At 47.5% G+C, this 13960-nt stretch overlaps 2 protein-coding genes across 7 annotated transcripts in view; both read left to right on the top strand.

Moving 5' to 3' along the window:
- Positions 1-293: 293 nt before the first annotated feature.
- Positions 294-9976, top strand: Slc23a3 (solute carrier family 23 (nucleobase transporters), member 3). Of its 6 annotated transcripts, none has more exons than XM_030253070.1 (12): positions 294-1832; positions 1959-2116; positions 2225-2322; positions 2490-2566; positions 2737-2918; positions 3276-3365; positions 3470-3472; positions 3811-3856; positions 6508-6613; positions 6877-7044; positions 9080-9175; positions 9499-9976. In XM_030253070.1, the coding sequence occupies exons 1-12, from the start codon at positions 1662-1664 to the stop codon at positions 9786-9788; spliced, it is 1485 nt and encodes a 494-aa protein (XP_030108930.1). In that variant the 5' UTR covers positions 294-1661; the 3' UTR covers positions 9789-9976. The 6 variants fall into 6 exon arrangements, 5 of the variants coding, with proteins under 5 accessions (XP_030108930.1, XP_006496544.1, XP_006496542.1 ...); NM_194333.3 differs by lacking the exon at positions 3470-3472 and adding an exon at positions 5866-6119 and having other exon boundaries at positions 1627-1832; positions 3245-3365; positions 3742-3856; XR_373540.3 differs by lacking the exon at positions 3470-3472 and having other exon boundaries at positions 3245-3365; positions 3742-3856.
- Positions 9977-10290: 314 nt separating this feature from the next.
- Nhej1 (non-homologous end joining factor 1) overlaps positions 10291-13960 on the top strand; it is a gene marked incomplete in the record, with an annotated part of 157881 nt that continues 154211 nt past the window's right edge. The window contains 1 exon segment of the mRNA NM_029342.4: positions 10291-10381.

The raw sequence follows: 13960 nt of genomic DNA, 5'->3' as shown, positions 1-13960 counted from the left end.
GTCTGTGTCATATATCCTGGGTGGGTACCAGCCTTGTGGATCCTTATGGTTCAAACCACACATCCAGTTGAGCTGGAATCCAAGCTCTGTTGACCTCTTCAGCAAGGTGACTTACGGAAGGAGCTGGTGCTGAAGAACCAGAGCTGAGTCATCACTGGAAGAACCATCTTTGGTGTATGTGGACCTGTCGCCGGCTGCTAAAGATCACCTAGGGAGTGTGGGGGCTGGGAATAAAGGTCTGTGGACTGGTGGAGCTGCAGCCCCCAAGGGGTCGTTGTAGAAATGTACTGACCTTTTGTCATAACCTTTGAGGTTTCTCCTGGCTTTTTTTTTTTTTCCCCCAGCCTGAGTGGGATGCTTAGATATCCTAAAGGGCTTAAAACCTCCTTTACTATGAACAATTCCCAAGACATCATCACATATATGAAAATCTGAGCCTGGAGGACCTGCTTTTGGAAATGGTCTCATGAGGTTTAGGCTAATCTGGTACTTGCAACTTGCTATCTGGTTACATCTGCCTTCAGAACGGCAGGATACAGGCATGTGCCACCAACCCTACCCAATCCTAATGTTATATTTTAAGTGTAAACACTTTTGTGCATTAAGAAAGAAAAAAGAAACCTGAGGCCTCAACCCAACACAAAGGTACCTAAGGAGTGCTTCGAGTGGGAGGGTTTGCCTTCCCCAGAGATAGCATCCTGATTGATCATCCGATATCAGATGGTCAGCTCTGAAACCATACATAGGAATAACTATACAAGCTGACAGGTTACATTTAGAAACATGTACATGTATATGTTCATGTAATAATGAAAAAGGCAATGAGTTTGAAAAATGAGATGGAGGGGCATACGGGAGGGTTTTTGAGGGAGGGAAGGGAAGGGAGAAATAATGTAATGATAATCTCAAAAATAATAGCCTCAGTTTGCAGGGAAATATAAAGTAAATAAATATACTTTGTTCAATGTTTTTCCAGAAGTTCACTCACTAGTATAGCAAACCAGGTCCACCAATGGCTATGACATCTGAGTTACCAGTAAAGTGTCATTATCGGCTGGCAATGTAGCTGTCACATCCACAGCATCCTATTTATGGGTGTGGGCAGCAGACCGTTCCATTGTCTTCTGATTTGTGCCCATTCACATTTTGTAATACACATTGCTGTCAAGTGCTCTTGCCTTACACCGAGTTCGTTATCTACGGTGGTCATTGTCATAAGGGATGAGGGCGTTCTACACACAGGTTTTGTTTTGAACTGACCTGGGGCATGTCTTGTTTGGCTGAAAAATATGTACCTAACTGAAGCGATGTTCAGTGTTGATGACAAGAGGTAGCTTGCACAATCTCCTCAGACTGTTTTGATAGATGTTCCCTAACCCTCATCTCCAGAGCCTGGTCTAGAAGCAGTGGATATAGATGAACATTCTTGAGGGAGGGGTCCAGGACTCAGCTGCTAGGTTAATGGCTGATGGAATTTGCACAAGAGCTGGGCAAAGGTGAAAGAGCCACGTCCTGCTCCCAAACCCTTATCCCTTCTCTCCGCTTCATTGACACCCCCGACTCCCCACCCACGTAGGCAGCTTACTCCACCCAAACTCTTGATCTCTTACTCCTTATTCAACTAGCCTGGGGCAGCCAAGACGCAATCAAGTCAGGGCAGCATGAGCCGATCACCTCTCCATCCCATTCCACTTCTATCTGAGGGCTACCAGGATACCCCTGCTCCCCTGCCACCACTGCTACCCCCTCTCCAGAATCCCTCCTCCCGTTCTTGGGCCTCTCGGGTGTGTGGGCCTTCCACCTGGGGGCTCAGCTGTCTTCTGGCTCTACAGGTAGGAGGTGGAGGCGGTAGGAGTTGGCACTATCTGAAGTGGCTATTTGGAGGGAGTTAGTGAGTCATGAGAAACCTACACATAGGTATTTCGAAAGCTCCTCCCTCTCCATTCCTCTATCTCCAGCATTTCCTGGTCTTGGCATCTTTGCTCTGGGCCTCCCACCTGCTGCTGCTTCATGGTCTTCCCCCAGGAGGGCTCTCATACCCACCCGCTCAGCTCCTGGCTTCCAGTTTCTTTTCATGTGGCCTGTCTACGGTCCTGCAGACTTGGATGGGCAGCAGGTGAGGGGAACTCCGTTGAGAGAGGGTGTAGTCTCTCAGGAAGAGATTTAGGGCAATCCTGTTGACTGCCACATGTTTCCAAACCTGCTGGGGCTGCTGTCCCTACAGGCTACCTCTAATCCAGGCTCCGTCCCTAGAGTTTCTTATCCCCGCACTGGTGCTGACAAACCAGAAGCTACCTCTGACGACCAAGACACCTGGAAATGGTTAGTACAAAGCAAAGGTGGGCTAGTGGCAGAGGTACACGGGGGCTGGAGGTTGGGTGGTCCTGGGCATTGTAGAGATTTTGGGGTTATGCCAGGCATCAGCTAGGACAGGAGAACACAGAGCCTCTGTTCCATCTACATCTTCTTTCTGTACCCCAAACTTCCAGCCTCCCTCTCACTGCCCCTGTGTAGTTTGACAAGAAGCTGCCATGGCCTGGAGCTCTGGAACACTTCTCTCCGAGAGGTGAGTGCCTGGGAGAAGACAGCAGAAGGACTGGATGGCCCCAGCCTGGAGAGGCTCTTGTTCCCATCATTAGATACTGATGCTAAGGGGAGGAGTTAGGCAGGGGCTTATCCTCGGAGATAGTTGATTGAGTGGAATTTCTTCATCTGTCCTCCTCTCTACTCCCTTAGGTGTCGGGGGCAGTGGTGGTGTCCGGGCTGCTGCAGGGCACTATAGGACTTCTAGGGGTGCCTGGCCGTGTGTTCCCCTACTGTGGGCCACTGGTGCTGGCTCCCAGCCTGGTTGTGGCAGGGCTTTCTGCCCACAAGGAGGTGGCCCAGTTCTGTTCTGCTCACTGGGGCCTGGCCTTGCTGTACGTGAGTCCTGAGAGGGGTGGGTGGTAGCCCAGTAGGTGTAGAGACTGAGGGAGGGCAGAGCTGCTCAGATTCCAGAGCCACCTGAGCAGGGATGACAGTTTTTGGATTTGGAATCCAAGGCTTTCCCTTAATTTATTCAGTCTCGCTGATATTCATAGTCACGTGGTATGATACCTCAGGGTACCTCCCTACCCCTTCCATGAGGCATTTCTGCCCTGGGACCTCCTTTTATGATATTCTGCACACTCACATGGTCATCATTCAGGAATCTGATGCTTCTGACCTGCAACTCTGATACTTCTGACTCCCTTCTCTTTCCTAGGCTCATCCTGCTCATGGTGGTATGCTCTCAGCACCTGGGTTCATGCCAGATACCCCTTTGCTCCTGGAGGCCATCTTCAACTTCAACTCACATTTGTATTCCCGTCTTCCGACTCCTTTCGGTAGGTAGGTGGGACTCTGGGCATAGTGATGTGCATGGCCAGGTGAGGTACATACTGGGAAGGTGGAGGCAGGAAAATTCAGGAGTTCAAGTTCTGCTACTTAGAAAGTTTCAGCCGGGGCTGGAAAGATGGCTCAGTGGTTAAGAGCACCGACTGTTCTTCCAAAGGTCCTGAGTTCAAATCCCAGAAACCACACGGTGGCTAACAACCATCCATAATGAGATCTGACGCCCTCTTCTGGTGCATCTGAAGACAGCTAGAGTGTACCTAGATATAATAATAAATAAATCTTAAAAAAAAAAAAAGAAAAGAAAGTTTCAGCCCATTGTGGGATACGTGAACAACAAAAAACACAAAGATATTGATGCTCTTCTAGGTGCTTGCCCCTGTGGCCTGTGTGTGGTTCATCTCTGCCTTTGTGGGTACGAGTGTTATCCCTCTGCAGCTGTCTGAGCCCTCGGATGCACCTTGGTTTTGGCTGCCACACCCAGGTAGGCTTTCTTTCTCCCATGCTCCGCTTCTCTTGCTCAAATTGAGTCAAGATTTAATAGACTTCAGCCAGATGAGGTGGCACACATCTGTAATTCCAGTACTTGGGAAGTAGAGGCAGGGGGATCCGAAATTCAAAGTTGTCCTCAATTACATATGAAGTTGAAGGCTGGCCTGGGCTATGTGAGACCCTGACCCCCCAAAAAAATCCCACGGAAAGATTTAATGGAACTCACTTCTCATTTCATATCAGGGTCCCCCCAACACACACTGCAGGTGTATTGCTTGGGTCAGTGTTGGGAAGCCAACATGTATATTTCTCTCCACCCCATTGATTACTCCCGACAGTCCTGACCAATTAACAAGTTTAGATTATCAGGCCCTGTGGACATTTCTGTTGGTGAACTGTAGTTACAGCCTTGGAGTCAGTGTGTATGAAACTTTGTCACTCATGTTTATTCATCATGGTGGTGGGGGTCTATCAACTCAGGAGCTTGTGAATACTCAGCAAGTGCTTTACATGGAGCTCTCGACCCCAGCCCTATAGTTAACAGCTTAATGACGGCCCGCTGAGACCTGATTAGGTCCTGAACATATGGCAGGCGTAGTGAGACATACAGGTGTAATAATAACTGCTCCATGGAACTGACATTGGGGCATACAGATAGGAGTCATATAAGCACCTAAGCAAAGGTGAACTTGTCATTGTGCTATGTGTACTGAAGGACAACTAGGCTTTATGGTGAGAGAAAATAATGAGCAATAATGATACTATTAGAGAGGTTGAAAGAATTGGTTTTATTTTTTAAAATTTAGATGATTTATTTTTAGAAGTGCTCTTTTTAAGAGTAATTTTGTTTTTTGATATGTCCCATACACATATACAATGCATCTTGCTCCTCCTCCCACTCCCCACCAGCACATCCCCACTTCCTTTTCTTTTTTTTGTTTTTTGTTTTTTTTTGTTTGTTTGTTTGTTTGTTTTTGGTTTTTGGTTTTGTTCAAGACAGGGTTTCTCTATGTAGCCCTGACTGTCCTGGAACTCACTTTGTAGACCAGGCTGGCCTCGAACTCAGAAATCTGCCTGCCTCTGCCTCCCGAGTGCTGGGATCAAAGGCGTGCGCCACCACGCCCAGCTTCCCACTCCCTTTTCATGGCCTTTAAAAAAATTATTCACGGAGTCCAATCAGTGCTGCCCACATGTGCATGGGGTGGGGAATGAAGAACACGGGAAGCACCTTCTCTGAAGGAAAATGGCTGTCCTTCCCTAGCAGCCATCACCTAGCATAGCTCCTCAGCTAGGGGTGAAGCCTCACGAGCCTTTACTCCACTCATGCTTCAGTGCTGGAGTGGTGATTGCCTTGACCTTGTATGGGTCCTGTGCATGTGGCCACAGCTGCTGAGAGTTCATGAGTGCAGTGGTCATGTTCTATCCATAGACTTCTCCCAGCTCTTATTCCTCCTCCCCCTTTATTTTGAGACAGGATCTCACATAGCCTTGGTCGGTCTTGAACTTGCAATGTAGTCAAGGATGGCTTTAAACTCCAGGTCCTCCTGCCTGTACCTAGCAAGTGTTGTAATTACAGGGGTGAATCACCACACCCGACTAGGAGAAATACTCTTGAAGAAGTGAGACGAGATGTAAGAGATGGAGAGAGGGGCAGCTAGTTGGATAGAAGGCAGGAGTCAGAGTGTTCTAGGTAAACAGCAGATGCAAAGGCCCTGTGGTTACCAGGAACACAGCAAATCCAGGGCCTAAGGCAAGGGTAAAGTGTTTGAAGTAAGATGGACTCTGATAGGAAATGAGGCTATGAACAGAACTTCAGACCAAAGATGACCTGTAGATAGATAGTGAAGAGAAGGGTCTCTCTCCTAGAGTGGAGTGGTTTTGCCTCCACAGTACTATCTTGAAATCTAGAACATCTGGGATTCTTGTGGTACAGGCATTTAGAGGCAGAGGGATGCTCCAGGCTTGAGTCTGGTCTCCAGGTGACTCCTTTTCCTTCCTCAGGTGAGTGGGAATGGCCCTTGCTGACACCCAGGGCCCTGGCTGCAGGCATCTCCATGGCTTTGGCAGCCTCCACCAGCTCCTTGGGTTGCTATGCTCTGTGTGGCCAGCTGCTGCGTTTGTCTCCTCCGCCACCTCATGCCTGCAGTCGAGGGCTGAGCCTGGAGGGGCTGGGCAGTGTGCTGGCAGGGCTGCTGGGGAGCCCCCTGGGCACTGCATCCAGCTTCCCCAACGTAGGCACAGTGAGTCTTTTTCAGGTACGTGGATCTGAGACAGGACTGGGGAATTGAAGGTACAGGGGCTGGAACTCACAGATTGATGGCCAGCTGGGCTAGGTTCGGAGAAACAGGAAATTGCCATGTTAGGTGCATCAGGAGCTCTGCCAAGGCTCAGCAGAGTGACAAGTTAGAGAAAGCACCGTTCTTTTGGAAACTTCATTTAAAAAGGAGGTATATGGCATGACTTGAGGGAGTAAATACTATCATGAAAGCAGTGGTGTATGGGTTGAGTCAAAGAGGTACCTTTGATAGAGTGTCGAGGATACTTAGAAGGTTCTTGTTTAAGCTGGGATACAAAGGATGAGGAGTGGACCAGGCAAAGAGGTGGCTGTGTTCGTTTTCTAGTGTTTTTTCTTCCTCCATACAGACTGGCTCTCGGAGAGTGGCCCACCTAGTGGGGTTGTTCTGCATGGGGCTTGGGCTCTCCCCAAGGCTGGCTCAGCTATTTACCAGCATCCCACTGCCTGTGCTTGGTGAGTAAATAGGTGGGAAGGCAAGCCCTGGAATACTACTTCCCCCAGTATGACTCAACCAGTTGGCGAGGCTGAAGCTGCCTTTTCTAAATAGATTCTTGGAATGGACATGAACATATGATCTTGTTTTCTTAGCTGAACCGAGTCTCTTGGAGAATCAGAAACAAGCCTGTGGGTAGTATTTCCTCATTACAACCCACCTGTCCTACAAAGCCTGAACTTTGTCCTCTTCCCACCTCCTTGTTTTCTTTTGTATGATACAGGTGGGGTACTGGGAGTGACCCAGGCTGTAGTTCTGTCTGCTGGATTCTCCAGCTTTCACCTGGCTGACATTGACTCTGGGCGAAATGTCTTCATCGTGGGCTTCTCCATCTTCATGGCCTTGCTTTTGCCAAGGTGGCTCAGGGAAGCCCCAGTCCTGCTCAACACAGGTAGGCTGGGTGGAGGGAAAGGAGTCTCTCAGTAGTGGAGCTGAGGTTTAGGCTCTCTGGATTCTTGGTCTCACAGTGGGATTTTGCGTGTACTCCATTCAGTTATTTAACAAACATCCATTGAGCACTGTGCTAAGTGCATGCCCTGGTGCTGTTGCTGTGGTAAAACACTCAGATTAAAAGCATTTTAGGGGAGGGAATGTTTTATTCAGTCAACAATTCCAGGTCACGGTCTATCATTGAGGCAAGCCATGACAGGAACTCAGGACAGAATCTTGAAGGCAGGCCTGCTTGCGAAGCCACACAGCTCGGCCTCCAAACAAGCTCACTTCACAGCCAAAGAAGTACAGCAGGAACCATGGAGGACACTGCTTGCCGGCTGGTTCACATGCAGCTAACTTCCTTCCTTCCTTCCTTCCTTCCTTTTTTCTTTTTTTTTTTTTGGTTTTTCGAGACAGGGTTTCTTTGTGTAGACCGGGCTGTCCTGCAACTTACTTTGTAGACCAGGCTGGCCTTGAACTCAGAAATCTGCCTGCCTCTGCCTCCCAAGTGCTGGGATTAAAGGCGTGCGCCAGCATGCCCGGCCGCTAACTTTCTAATATACTTCAAGACCACCTGTTAAAGGAATGATACTGCCTATGGTGGGCCAGACCCTACTAAGTCAATTACCAGTAAAGACAATCTACTGCAGATGTGCTCAGTAACCAGTCTATGTAGGTAATTCCCCAATTGAGACTCTCCTCTCAGATGACCTACATGGTGACAAGTTGACAGTTAAAGCTAACTAATTACAAAACCCTTCCCCCCACAAACACATTAAAAGAAAACATGTAACTAGGTCAGGGCACAAAAGTCCTTCTAGGTTGGGCAGTGGTGGTGCACTCCCAGAACTCCAGAGGCAAAGGCAGGTGGATCTTTGTGAGTTTGAGGCCAGCCTGGTCTACAGAGTGAGTTCTAGGATAAGTAGGGACACACAGAGAAACTCTGTCTCAACAAACAAACAAACAAACAAACAACAACAAAACAACAACAAAAGAAAGAAAAGAAATATCTAATCCTAGCACAGGGGAAGCAGGTGGAGTCTCTGTGAGTTTGAGGCCAGATGCTTACACAGTGAGTTCCAGGTCATTCAGGGTTACATAGTGAGATCCTGACAAAACAATACAAAATAACAAAGGCCTGTAGTAGTCAATGACAGGAGGAGCCTCTACCTGAGCTGCTGAGGTGTTCCAACAGAACTGGACTGGTCTTTGAGGATGCATGTTTGTCAAAAGGCCACTTCTCTGTGTGAGACGGGGCCTCATTTTGGAACTTAGGCTGGCTTCAAAATCTTGGCAATCTTCCTGCTTCCTTTCAAGTCTTAGGATTATAGATGTATGCCATATGCACAGTTAATAAGGTCATGCTTGATCACGCTTCCATCATATGCAAAGATAAAAGATAGGATTATAGGATAGAAATAGCATATGCTGAAAGCCTATTTATTTTATCTAGAGCCTATTTTATCTAGAGCAGTGGTTTTCAACTGGGGGGTGATTTTTGCTCCATGGGGAACATTTAGCAATGTCTGGAGATGCTTCTTGGATGTCATAAATGGGAAGAAAGAGTATTGTTATTGGGATTCAGTGTTTAGAGAGGTTATTAAACATTCTTTGATGCAGTGGACAGCTCCTTATAACCAAATTATCTGGTCCAAAGTGTTAGTAGGACTGAAACTGAGAGGCCCAGGGTAGAGCAGAGAAAGTCAGAAGTGGGAGAGACTAGGGCTTTGTAATGTCACACTTCCCAGAAGGGAGCTTGGGACAAAGGGTACCTGGAGGGAATGTGGGTGCTTAGAAAACATGGTGCTGAGAAAGGAATCTGGGCAGGGCCTGAGTGTGGGGAATGGAGTGTGTAGAGGGAAAAGGTAGATGGGATGGAATGGCAGCCTAGTGAGATGTGTCCCTGGTTTGAGATGCAGTTTACGTCTGAAAGGGAAGACTCATTGCCTGGGACAGTATCAGTTACCTTCCTGCCTGGCCCCAACCCTTTGTAGGCTGGAGCCCCCTGGATATGTTTCTTCGTTCTTTGCTGGCAGAACCCATTTTCTTAGCTGGTCTACTGGGCTTTCTCCTAGAAAACACTATATCTGGTAAGTTGAGACCAGGTCCCAGGGGAGTGGCTAGGTAGTCACTACTCCCTAGGTTGGGCAGGGCAGTGACCTTTACTTATTTTTCACTTAAAAAAAAAACCTTAATTTTCATTTTAAATTATGCATATGTGTGTATGTGTGTCTTTGGATATTTGCATTCATAAAATGTAGAGATCAGTGATGGTAGATCCTCCCAGACCTGGAGATTCGGGCAGTTGTGAGCCATCCGGCATGGGTGCTGGGACTTGGAACTTGGGTCCTCTGTAAGAGCAGTACCAGCTCCTAAGAGCTATCTCTCCATCCTGATCACCCCTCTTTTACAGGTACACGGGCTGAGAGAGGCTTAGGTCAGAGGCTGCCAACTTCTTTCACTGCCCAAGAAATTCAAATGCTTCAGCAATCCAGGAGGAAAGCTGCTCAAGAGTATGGGCTTCCTTTACCCATCAGAAACCTGTGTTCCTGCATCCCACAGCCTCTCCACTGCCTCTGTCCAATGCCTGAAGACTCTGGGGATGAAGGAGGATCCTCTAAAACAGGAGAGAGAGCCGACTTGTTGCCTAACTCTGGGGAATCGTACTCCACAGCTAGCAGAGAAGGGGTTAGGTCCCAGTAATCATCAAGACCACCATTTTTGTCTTAGTTTAGCAGTAACTGCCACCTTGCTGGAGTCTGTATACTTTGTCCCAGTGGAGGTGGATGTGGCCCACTTGCAAAATGGGCTGCCTTTCCTCCTCTTAAGACTTGAGCAGAGGCCATGGTTTAGCGGGTTGGAACTGAATAAATGAGATTTCTGCCTGTAAACTGTCAAGGCTTCTTGAATGAACTCTAGCATTCAAATATTTACTCTTTGCCATGAGCAAGGTCCTACATCCACGGATATGAATACGACAGGGTCCCTGCCCTCTCCCTGCATTTAAGATTTAAATAAGTAACTAAAATGTAAAGCAGATAAAAAAAAGATGAAGAGGCAAGAGAGAAGTAGTATTTCGTTTCAACTTAGGGCAACAGGAAAGGAATTAGGAAAGCAGCAGAGTTGCGAGTGGCGTTAACAAGTGAGGTTCGGGCCCCGCCCACCAGGGCCCTGGCTCCGCCCACACCCAAGACCCCGCCTTCCTGAGTGTGTTGTGTGTGGGGGGGTGGCCTCTCAGTTTGCGCACCAGGACAGGCCCGCCTTGAGGAGGGTGGGAGTTCCCGCAGCCGTTGACGGTAGGTGGGGTTGGTTTCGTGTCGGCGCCGAGATCTGGGTCTGTCCGGACGCCGAAAAGCAAAGATAAACTCGTGCAGTGGCCCCTGACCCGGGCGCTTTTTCCCAGAAGGGACCGCGCGCAGCCCGACTTTGGACCTCCCGGAGTGGGCGGACCTGCGCACGCGCAGTCCGTTTTCGGCCTCTGCCTTTTAGTGTGTCGTGTGAAGCCCCTCCTTAGCAGGCTTCGTGTTTGGCCCGCTGGGATGAATTAGTTTTGTTCCCCTTTGGGGCCCTGAGCCGTAACTGTGTGCAGCGGATGCTGTAAAAATGAGAGGCGGGCGACAAAGTTCTAGCGGGGGTTGGGGGGGCAGATGGACGCCTAGGGCGCTCGAGGGCGGGGCGTGTGACCTTTGGCGGCAGGGCCTAAGGTTTGCCCTCTTTGGTGGCACAGGGCGTGGGCTCGACAGATGGTCTGTAGGACCTTACTGCCCCCTGCAGGGTATTTTAGGAACTATCCCTGGGAGAGGAACCCGAGTGGTAGAATGTCGTGCAACTTCACAGTCTCTCCTTTAAAAGACAAATTAAACCCGCGAGGTTGGTTAACGTGATCATGGAAGACCAATTTGCGGAGTGTGGGGCGGGGAGTCAAACCCCAGAGGACTTAGATTCCTTCTCCCTCCATGCTGTGAACAGTCTCAGGCCCCAGTCCGTTCTACCACTTTGTTTTGTTTTGAAAGTCTCTTGCTATGTTGTCCAGGTTGGCTTCCAAATCAAGATCCTCCTGCCTCAGCCTCCTGTGTGCTAGGATTACAGGCATGCCCCATCATGCCTGACTCACTGAGTTATACTTACCTCAAGACCAGGCTGAGTGGTAGGAGCAGCCAGACTGGATGTTTAGACATTTTTATAGGGCCAGCTGTCCCTGGCCACATTAAAACAGCTTCCTCCCATTCAGACAAAACCATCGACTTGTGGGTTTTGACCTTCGGAACCAGTTAGGCCAATAAGCTCAATTTTGGTGAGTTTCAGAGTGCATGCCAGGATGTGCCTATAAGGGAAATTAGAGGGTTTGGCAACTTCATTTGTATGTCTAATCTTTCCCAGTGTAAACTCTTGCCCAGTGAAGACTCTTTAATCATTCTGAGACCAGTTTATCCTGTTGGAACAGCCCAGGATACAAATAACCATCTCCACACACAGCGTTTCAAGGTGGCTGCAAATAACCACCATATATGTAGTCCTGTGTCACTTGAAATGGCCAGATGTTTTTTGACAACTGTGTTGTTAGGCAATTTTAGCCCATATAGATATCACACAATGCATGTACTTGAACCAAGATGGCAGTAATATCACTAGGCTCTATGCTCTCTCGGGGTCCCTGTCATGTATGTAGTCTTTCTGAGATATACATTTGTATTCCACGTGTTAATTGTAGTGCAAACTAGTGAGTGACATGAGACAAGTGGTTTGAAAGCTAGGAAGATGACGGCTTAGACCAAGCTGAAATGACTGTTACTCAGATTTAAACAGAAATTCTATTATTTTCTTTGTAGTCTAAGCATTTACCTCTTGGCACTTCCTTTCCTTTTGTTATTTATGGATGGAAATAATGAAATTATATGACTTTTTGTATCCACAGGAAAAGTAAATTCTGTCAAGATTTAGTTGCTATATATTCAACTAGGCTGAGGATACAGCTTTCATCTGGTTGTTGGGAAATGAATTTAGGACCTTTGCTCCCTCCGATCAGCCCTGCTGGCTCAGTCCCTGATGGCTCCAGCCTAAATATTTTTCTTCTTATTATAAATAAGCTGTCTTCAGATACACCAGAAGGGGGTGTCAGATCTCATTGAGGGTGGTTGTGAGCCACCATGTGGTTGCTGGGATTTGAACTCAGAACTTTTGGAAGATCAATCAGTGCTCTTACCCGCTGAGCCATCTTGCCAGCCCAGATATAGCATTCTCTATTGAGGTAAAAATATTGGTCTCCAGGAGTTCCAAGCTGCACAGAAAGCATGTTGTTGGTGATGTGGGCCTTAGTGTGGGCATGAACCCAATTAGTGAAGTGGAATTGTCACTTCCTCTGCGATGTGAAATGTGCGGCCTGTTCATTTGTTGAAAGGGACTTGGGACATTGCTCTTGTTCTTACTATGTGTGTCACTGTGTGTCTGTCATGTAATATGAGGCCCCTCATGGATCTTTCATCATGCATATACACATGAATTTTCCATAATTGTAGAGGATTAACTTGAACAGACTTTAGGTAAGAATTTCTGTTTTCGATTAGGGGAAGATTTTATATATGTATAAAATCGTGAGAGGACAAATAAATTAAGACTTAAAAGTGAACCCCTATTTTAGATAGGTTTTTTGAGACAGGGTTACATGGCCTTGAACTCATCACTATGTAGGTTGGACTTTTGTTTATTTAATTGAAAATAATTTTTTAAATATTTATTTTATTGGAATGTTCTCTCTGCATGTATACCTACATACCAGAAGAGGGCAACACATCCCAGTGTAGATGGTTGTGAGCCACCATGTGGTTGCTGGGAATTGAACTCAGGACCTCTGGAAGAGCAGCCAGTGCTCTTGCCACTGAGCCATCTCTCCAGACCCCTAAAGAAAAATTTTTTATTTCACTTTTTGTGTGTGGGGTTAAGGACGTGTGTGCATGTGTGCGTGTTCATATATGTGTATGTATAATACACTGAATATGAAGGTCAGAGGATAGTCTCAGAGGTGGTCCTCTGGTGCCTCCTACTGTTCGAGGTAGTCTCTTGTTAGCCTAAAACTTTGTTATGTAGGCCTGGGTAGCTATACCCTCCTGAGTCTTTCTTATCAGTGATGGGATTACAGATACACAGCACCAGCACCTGACTAGCCTTTTATTAGTGTCTGGGGATCTGAACCCAGGTCTTTATGAGGCAAGCATTTTACCTGTAAAACTAGTAGGGCTAGTTTTACCCTAGCCCAACATTGGTCCTCCTACCTCCATCTCCCCATTGCGGGATTACAGGTGCAGAACATCAAGTCTGCTTTAGGATTTTACTGGTGTTTGTTTGTTTGTTTGTTTTGGGACAGGGTTTCTCTGTGTAGCCCTGGATGTCCTGGCTATCCTGGAACTCACTCTGTAGGCCAGGCTGGCCTCCAACTCAGAAATCCGACTGCCTCTGCCTCCCAAGTGCTGGGATTAAAGGCGTGCACCACAACTGCCCGGAGTTCATTTTCAATCTATCTGAGTTTTGCCTTTTCTCTTTTTCCTTTTATAAAAAATTGTAACACCTATTTGGTGCATATGTGGAAGTCAGAGGACAACTTACAGGAGATAATTTTTCCCTTCTCGAATGAGTCCTGGGGATCCATTTCAGGTCATCTGGTTTGGCAGAAGTGACAAACTTTGCTTTTAGCAATCAATCAATCAATCAATCAATCAATTTGTTTGTTTTTGAGACAGGGTTTCTCTGTGCAGCTCTGGCTGTCCTGGAAATCACTCTGTAGACCAGTCTGGCCTGAAATTCAGAGATCTGCCTGCCTCTGCTGGCACTTAAGACCTGTGCTACCACTGGCTCAATCAAATAATTTGAATGTCCTGCCT

The sequence above is a fragment of the Mus musculus genome, chromosome 1, assembly GCF_000001635.26.
Source record: "Mus musculus strain C57BL/6J chromosome 1, GRCm38.p6 C57BL/6J".
NCBI classification, from domain to species: Eukaryota; Metazoa; Chordata; class Mammalia; order Rodentia; family Muridae; genus Mus; species Mus musculus.
This window is presented reverse-complemented; position numbering and strand designations above follow the sequence as displayed.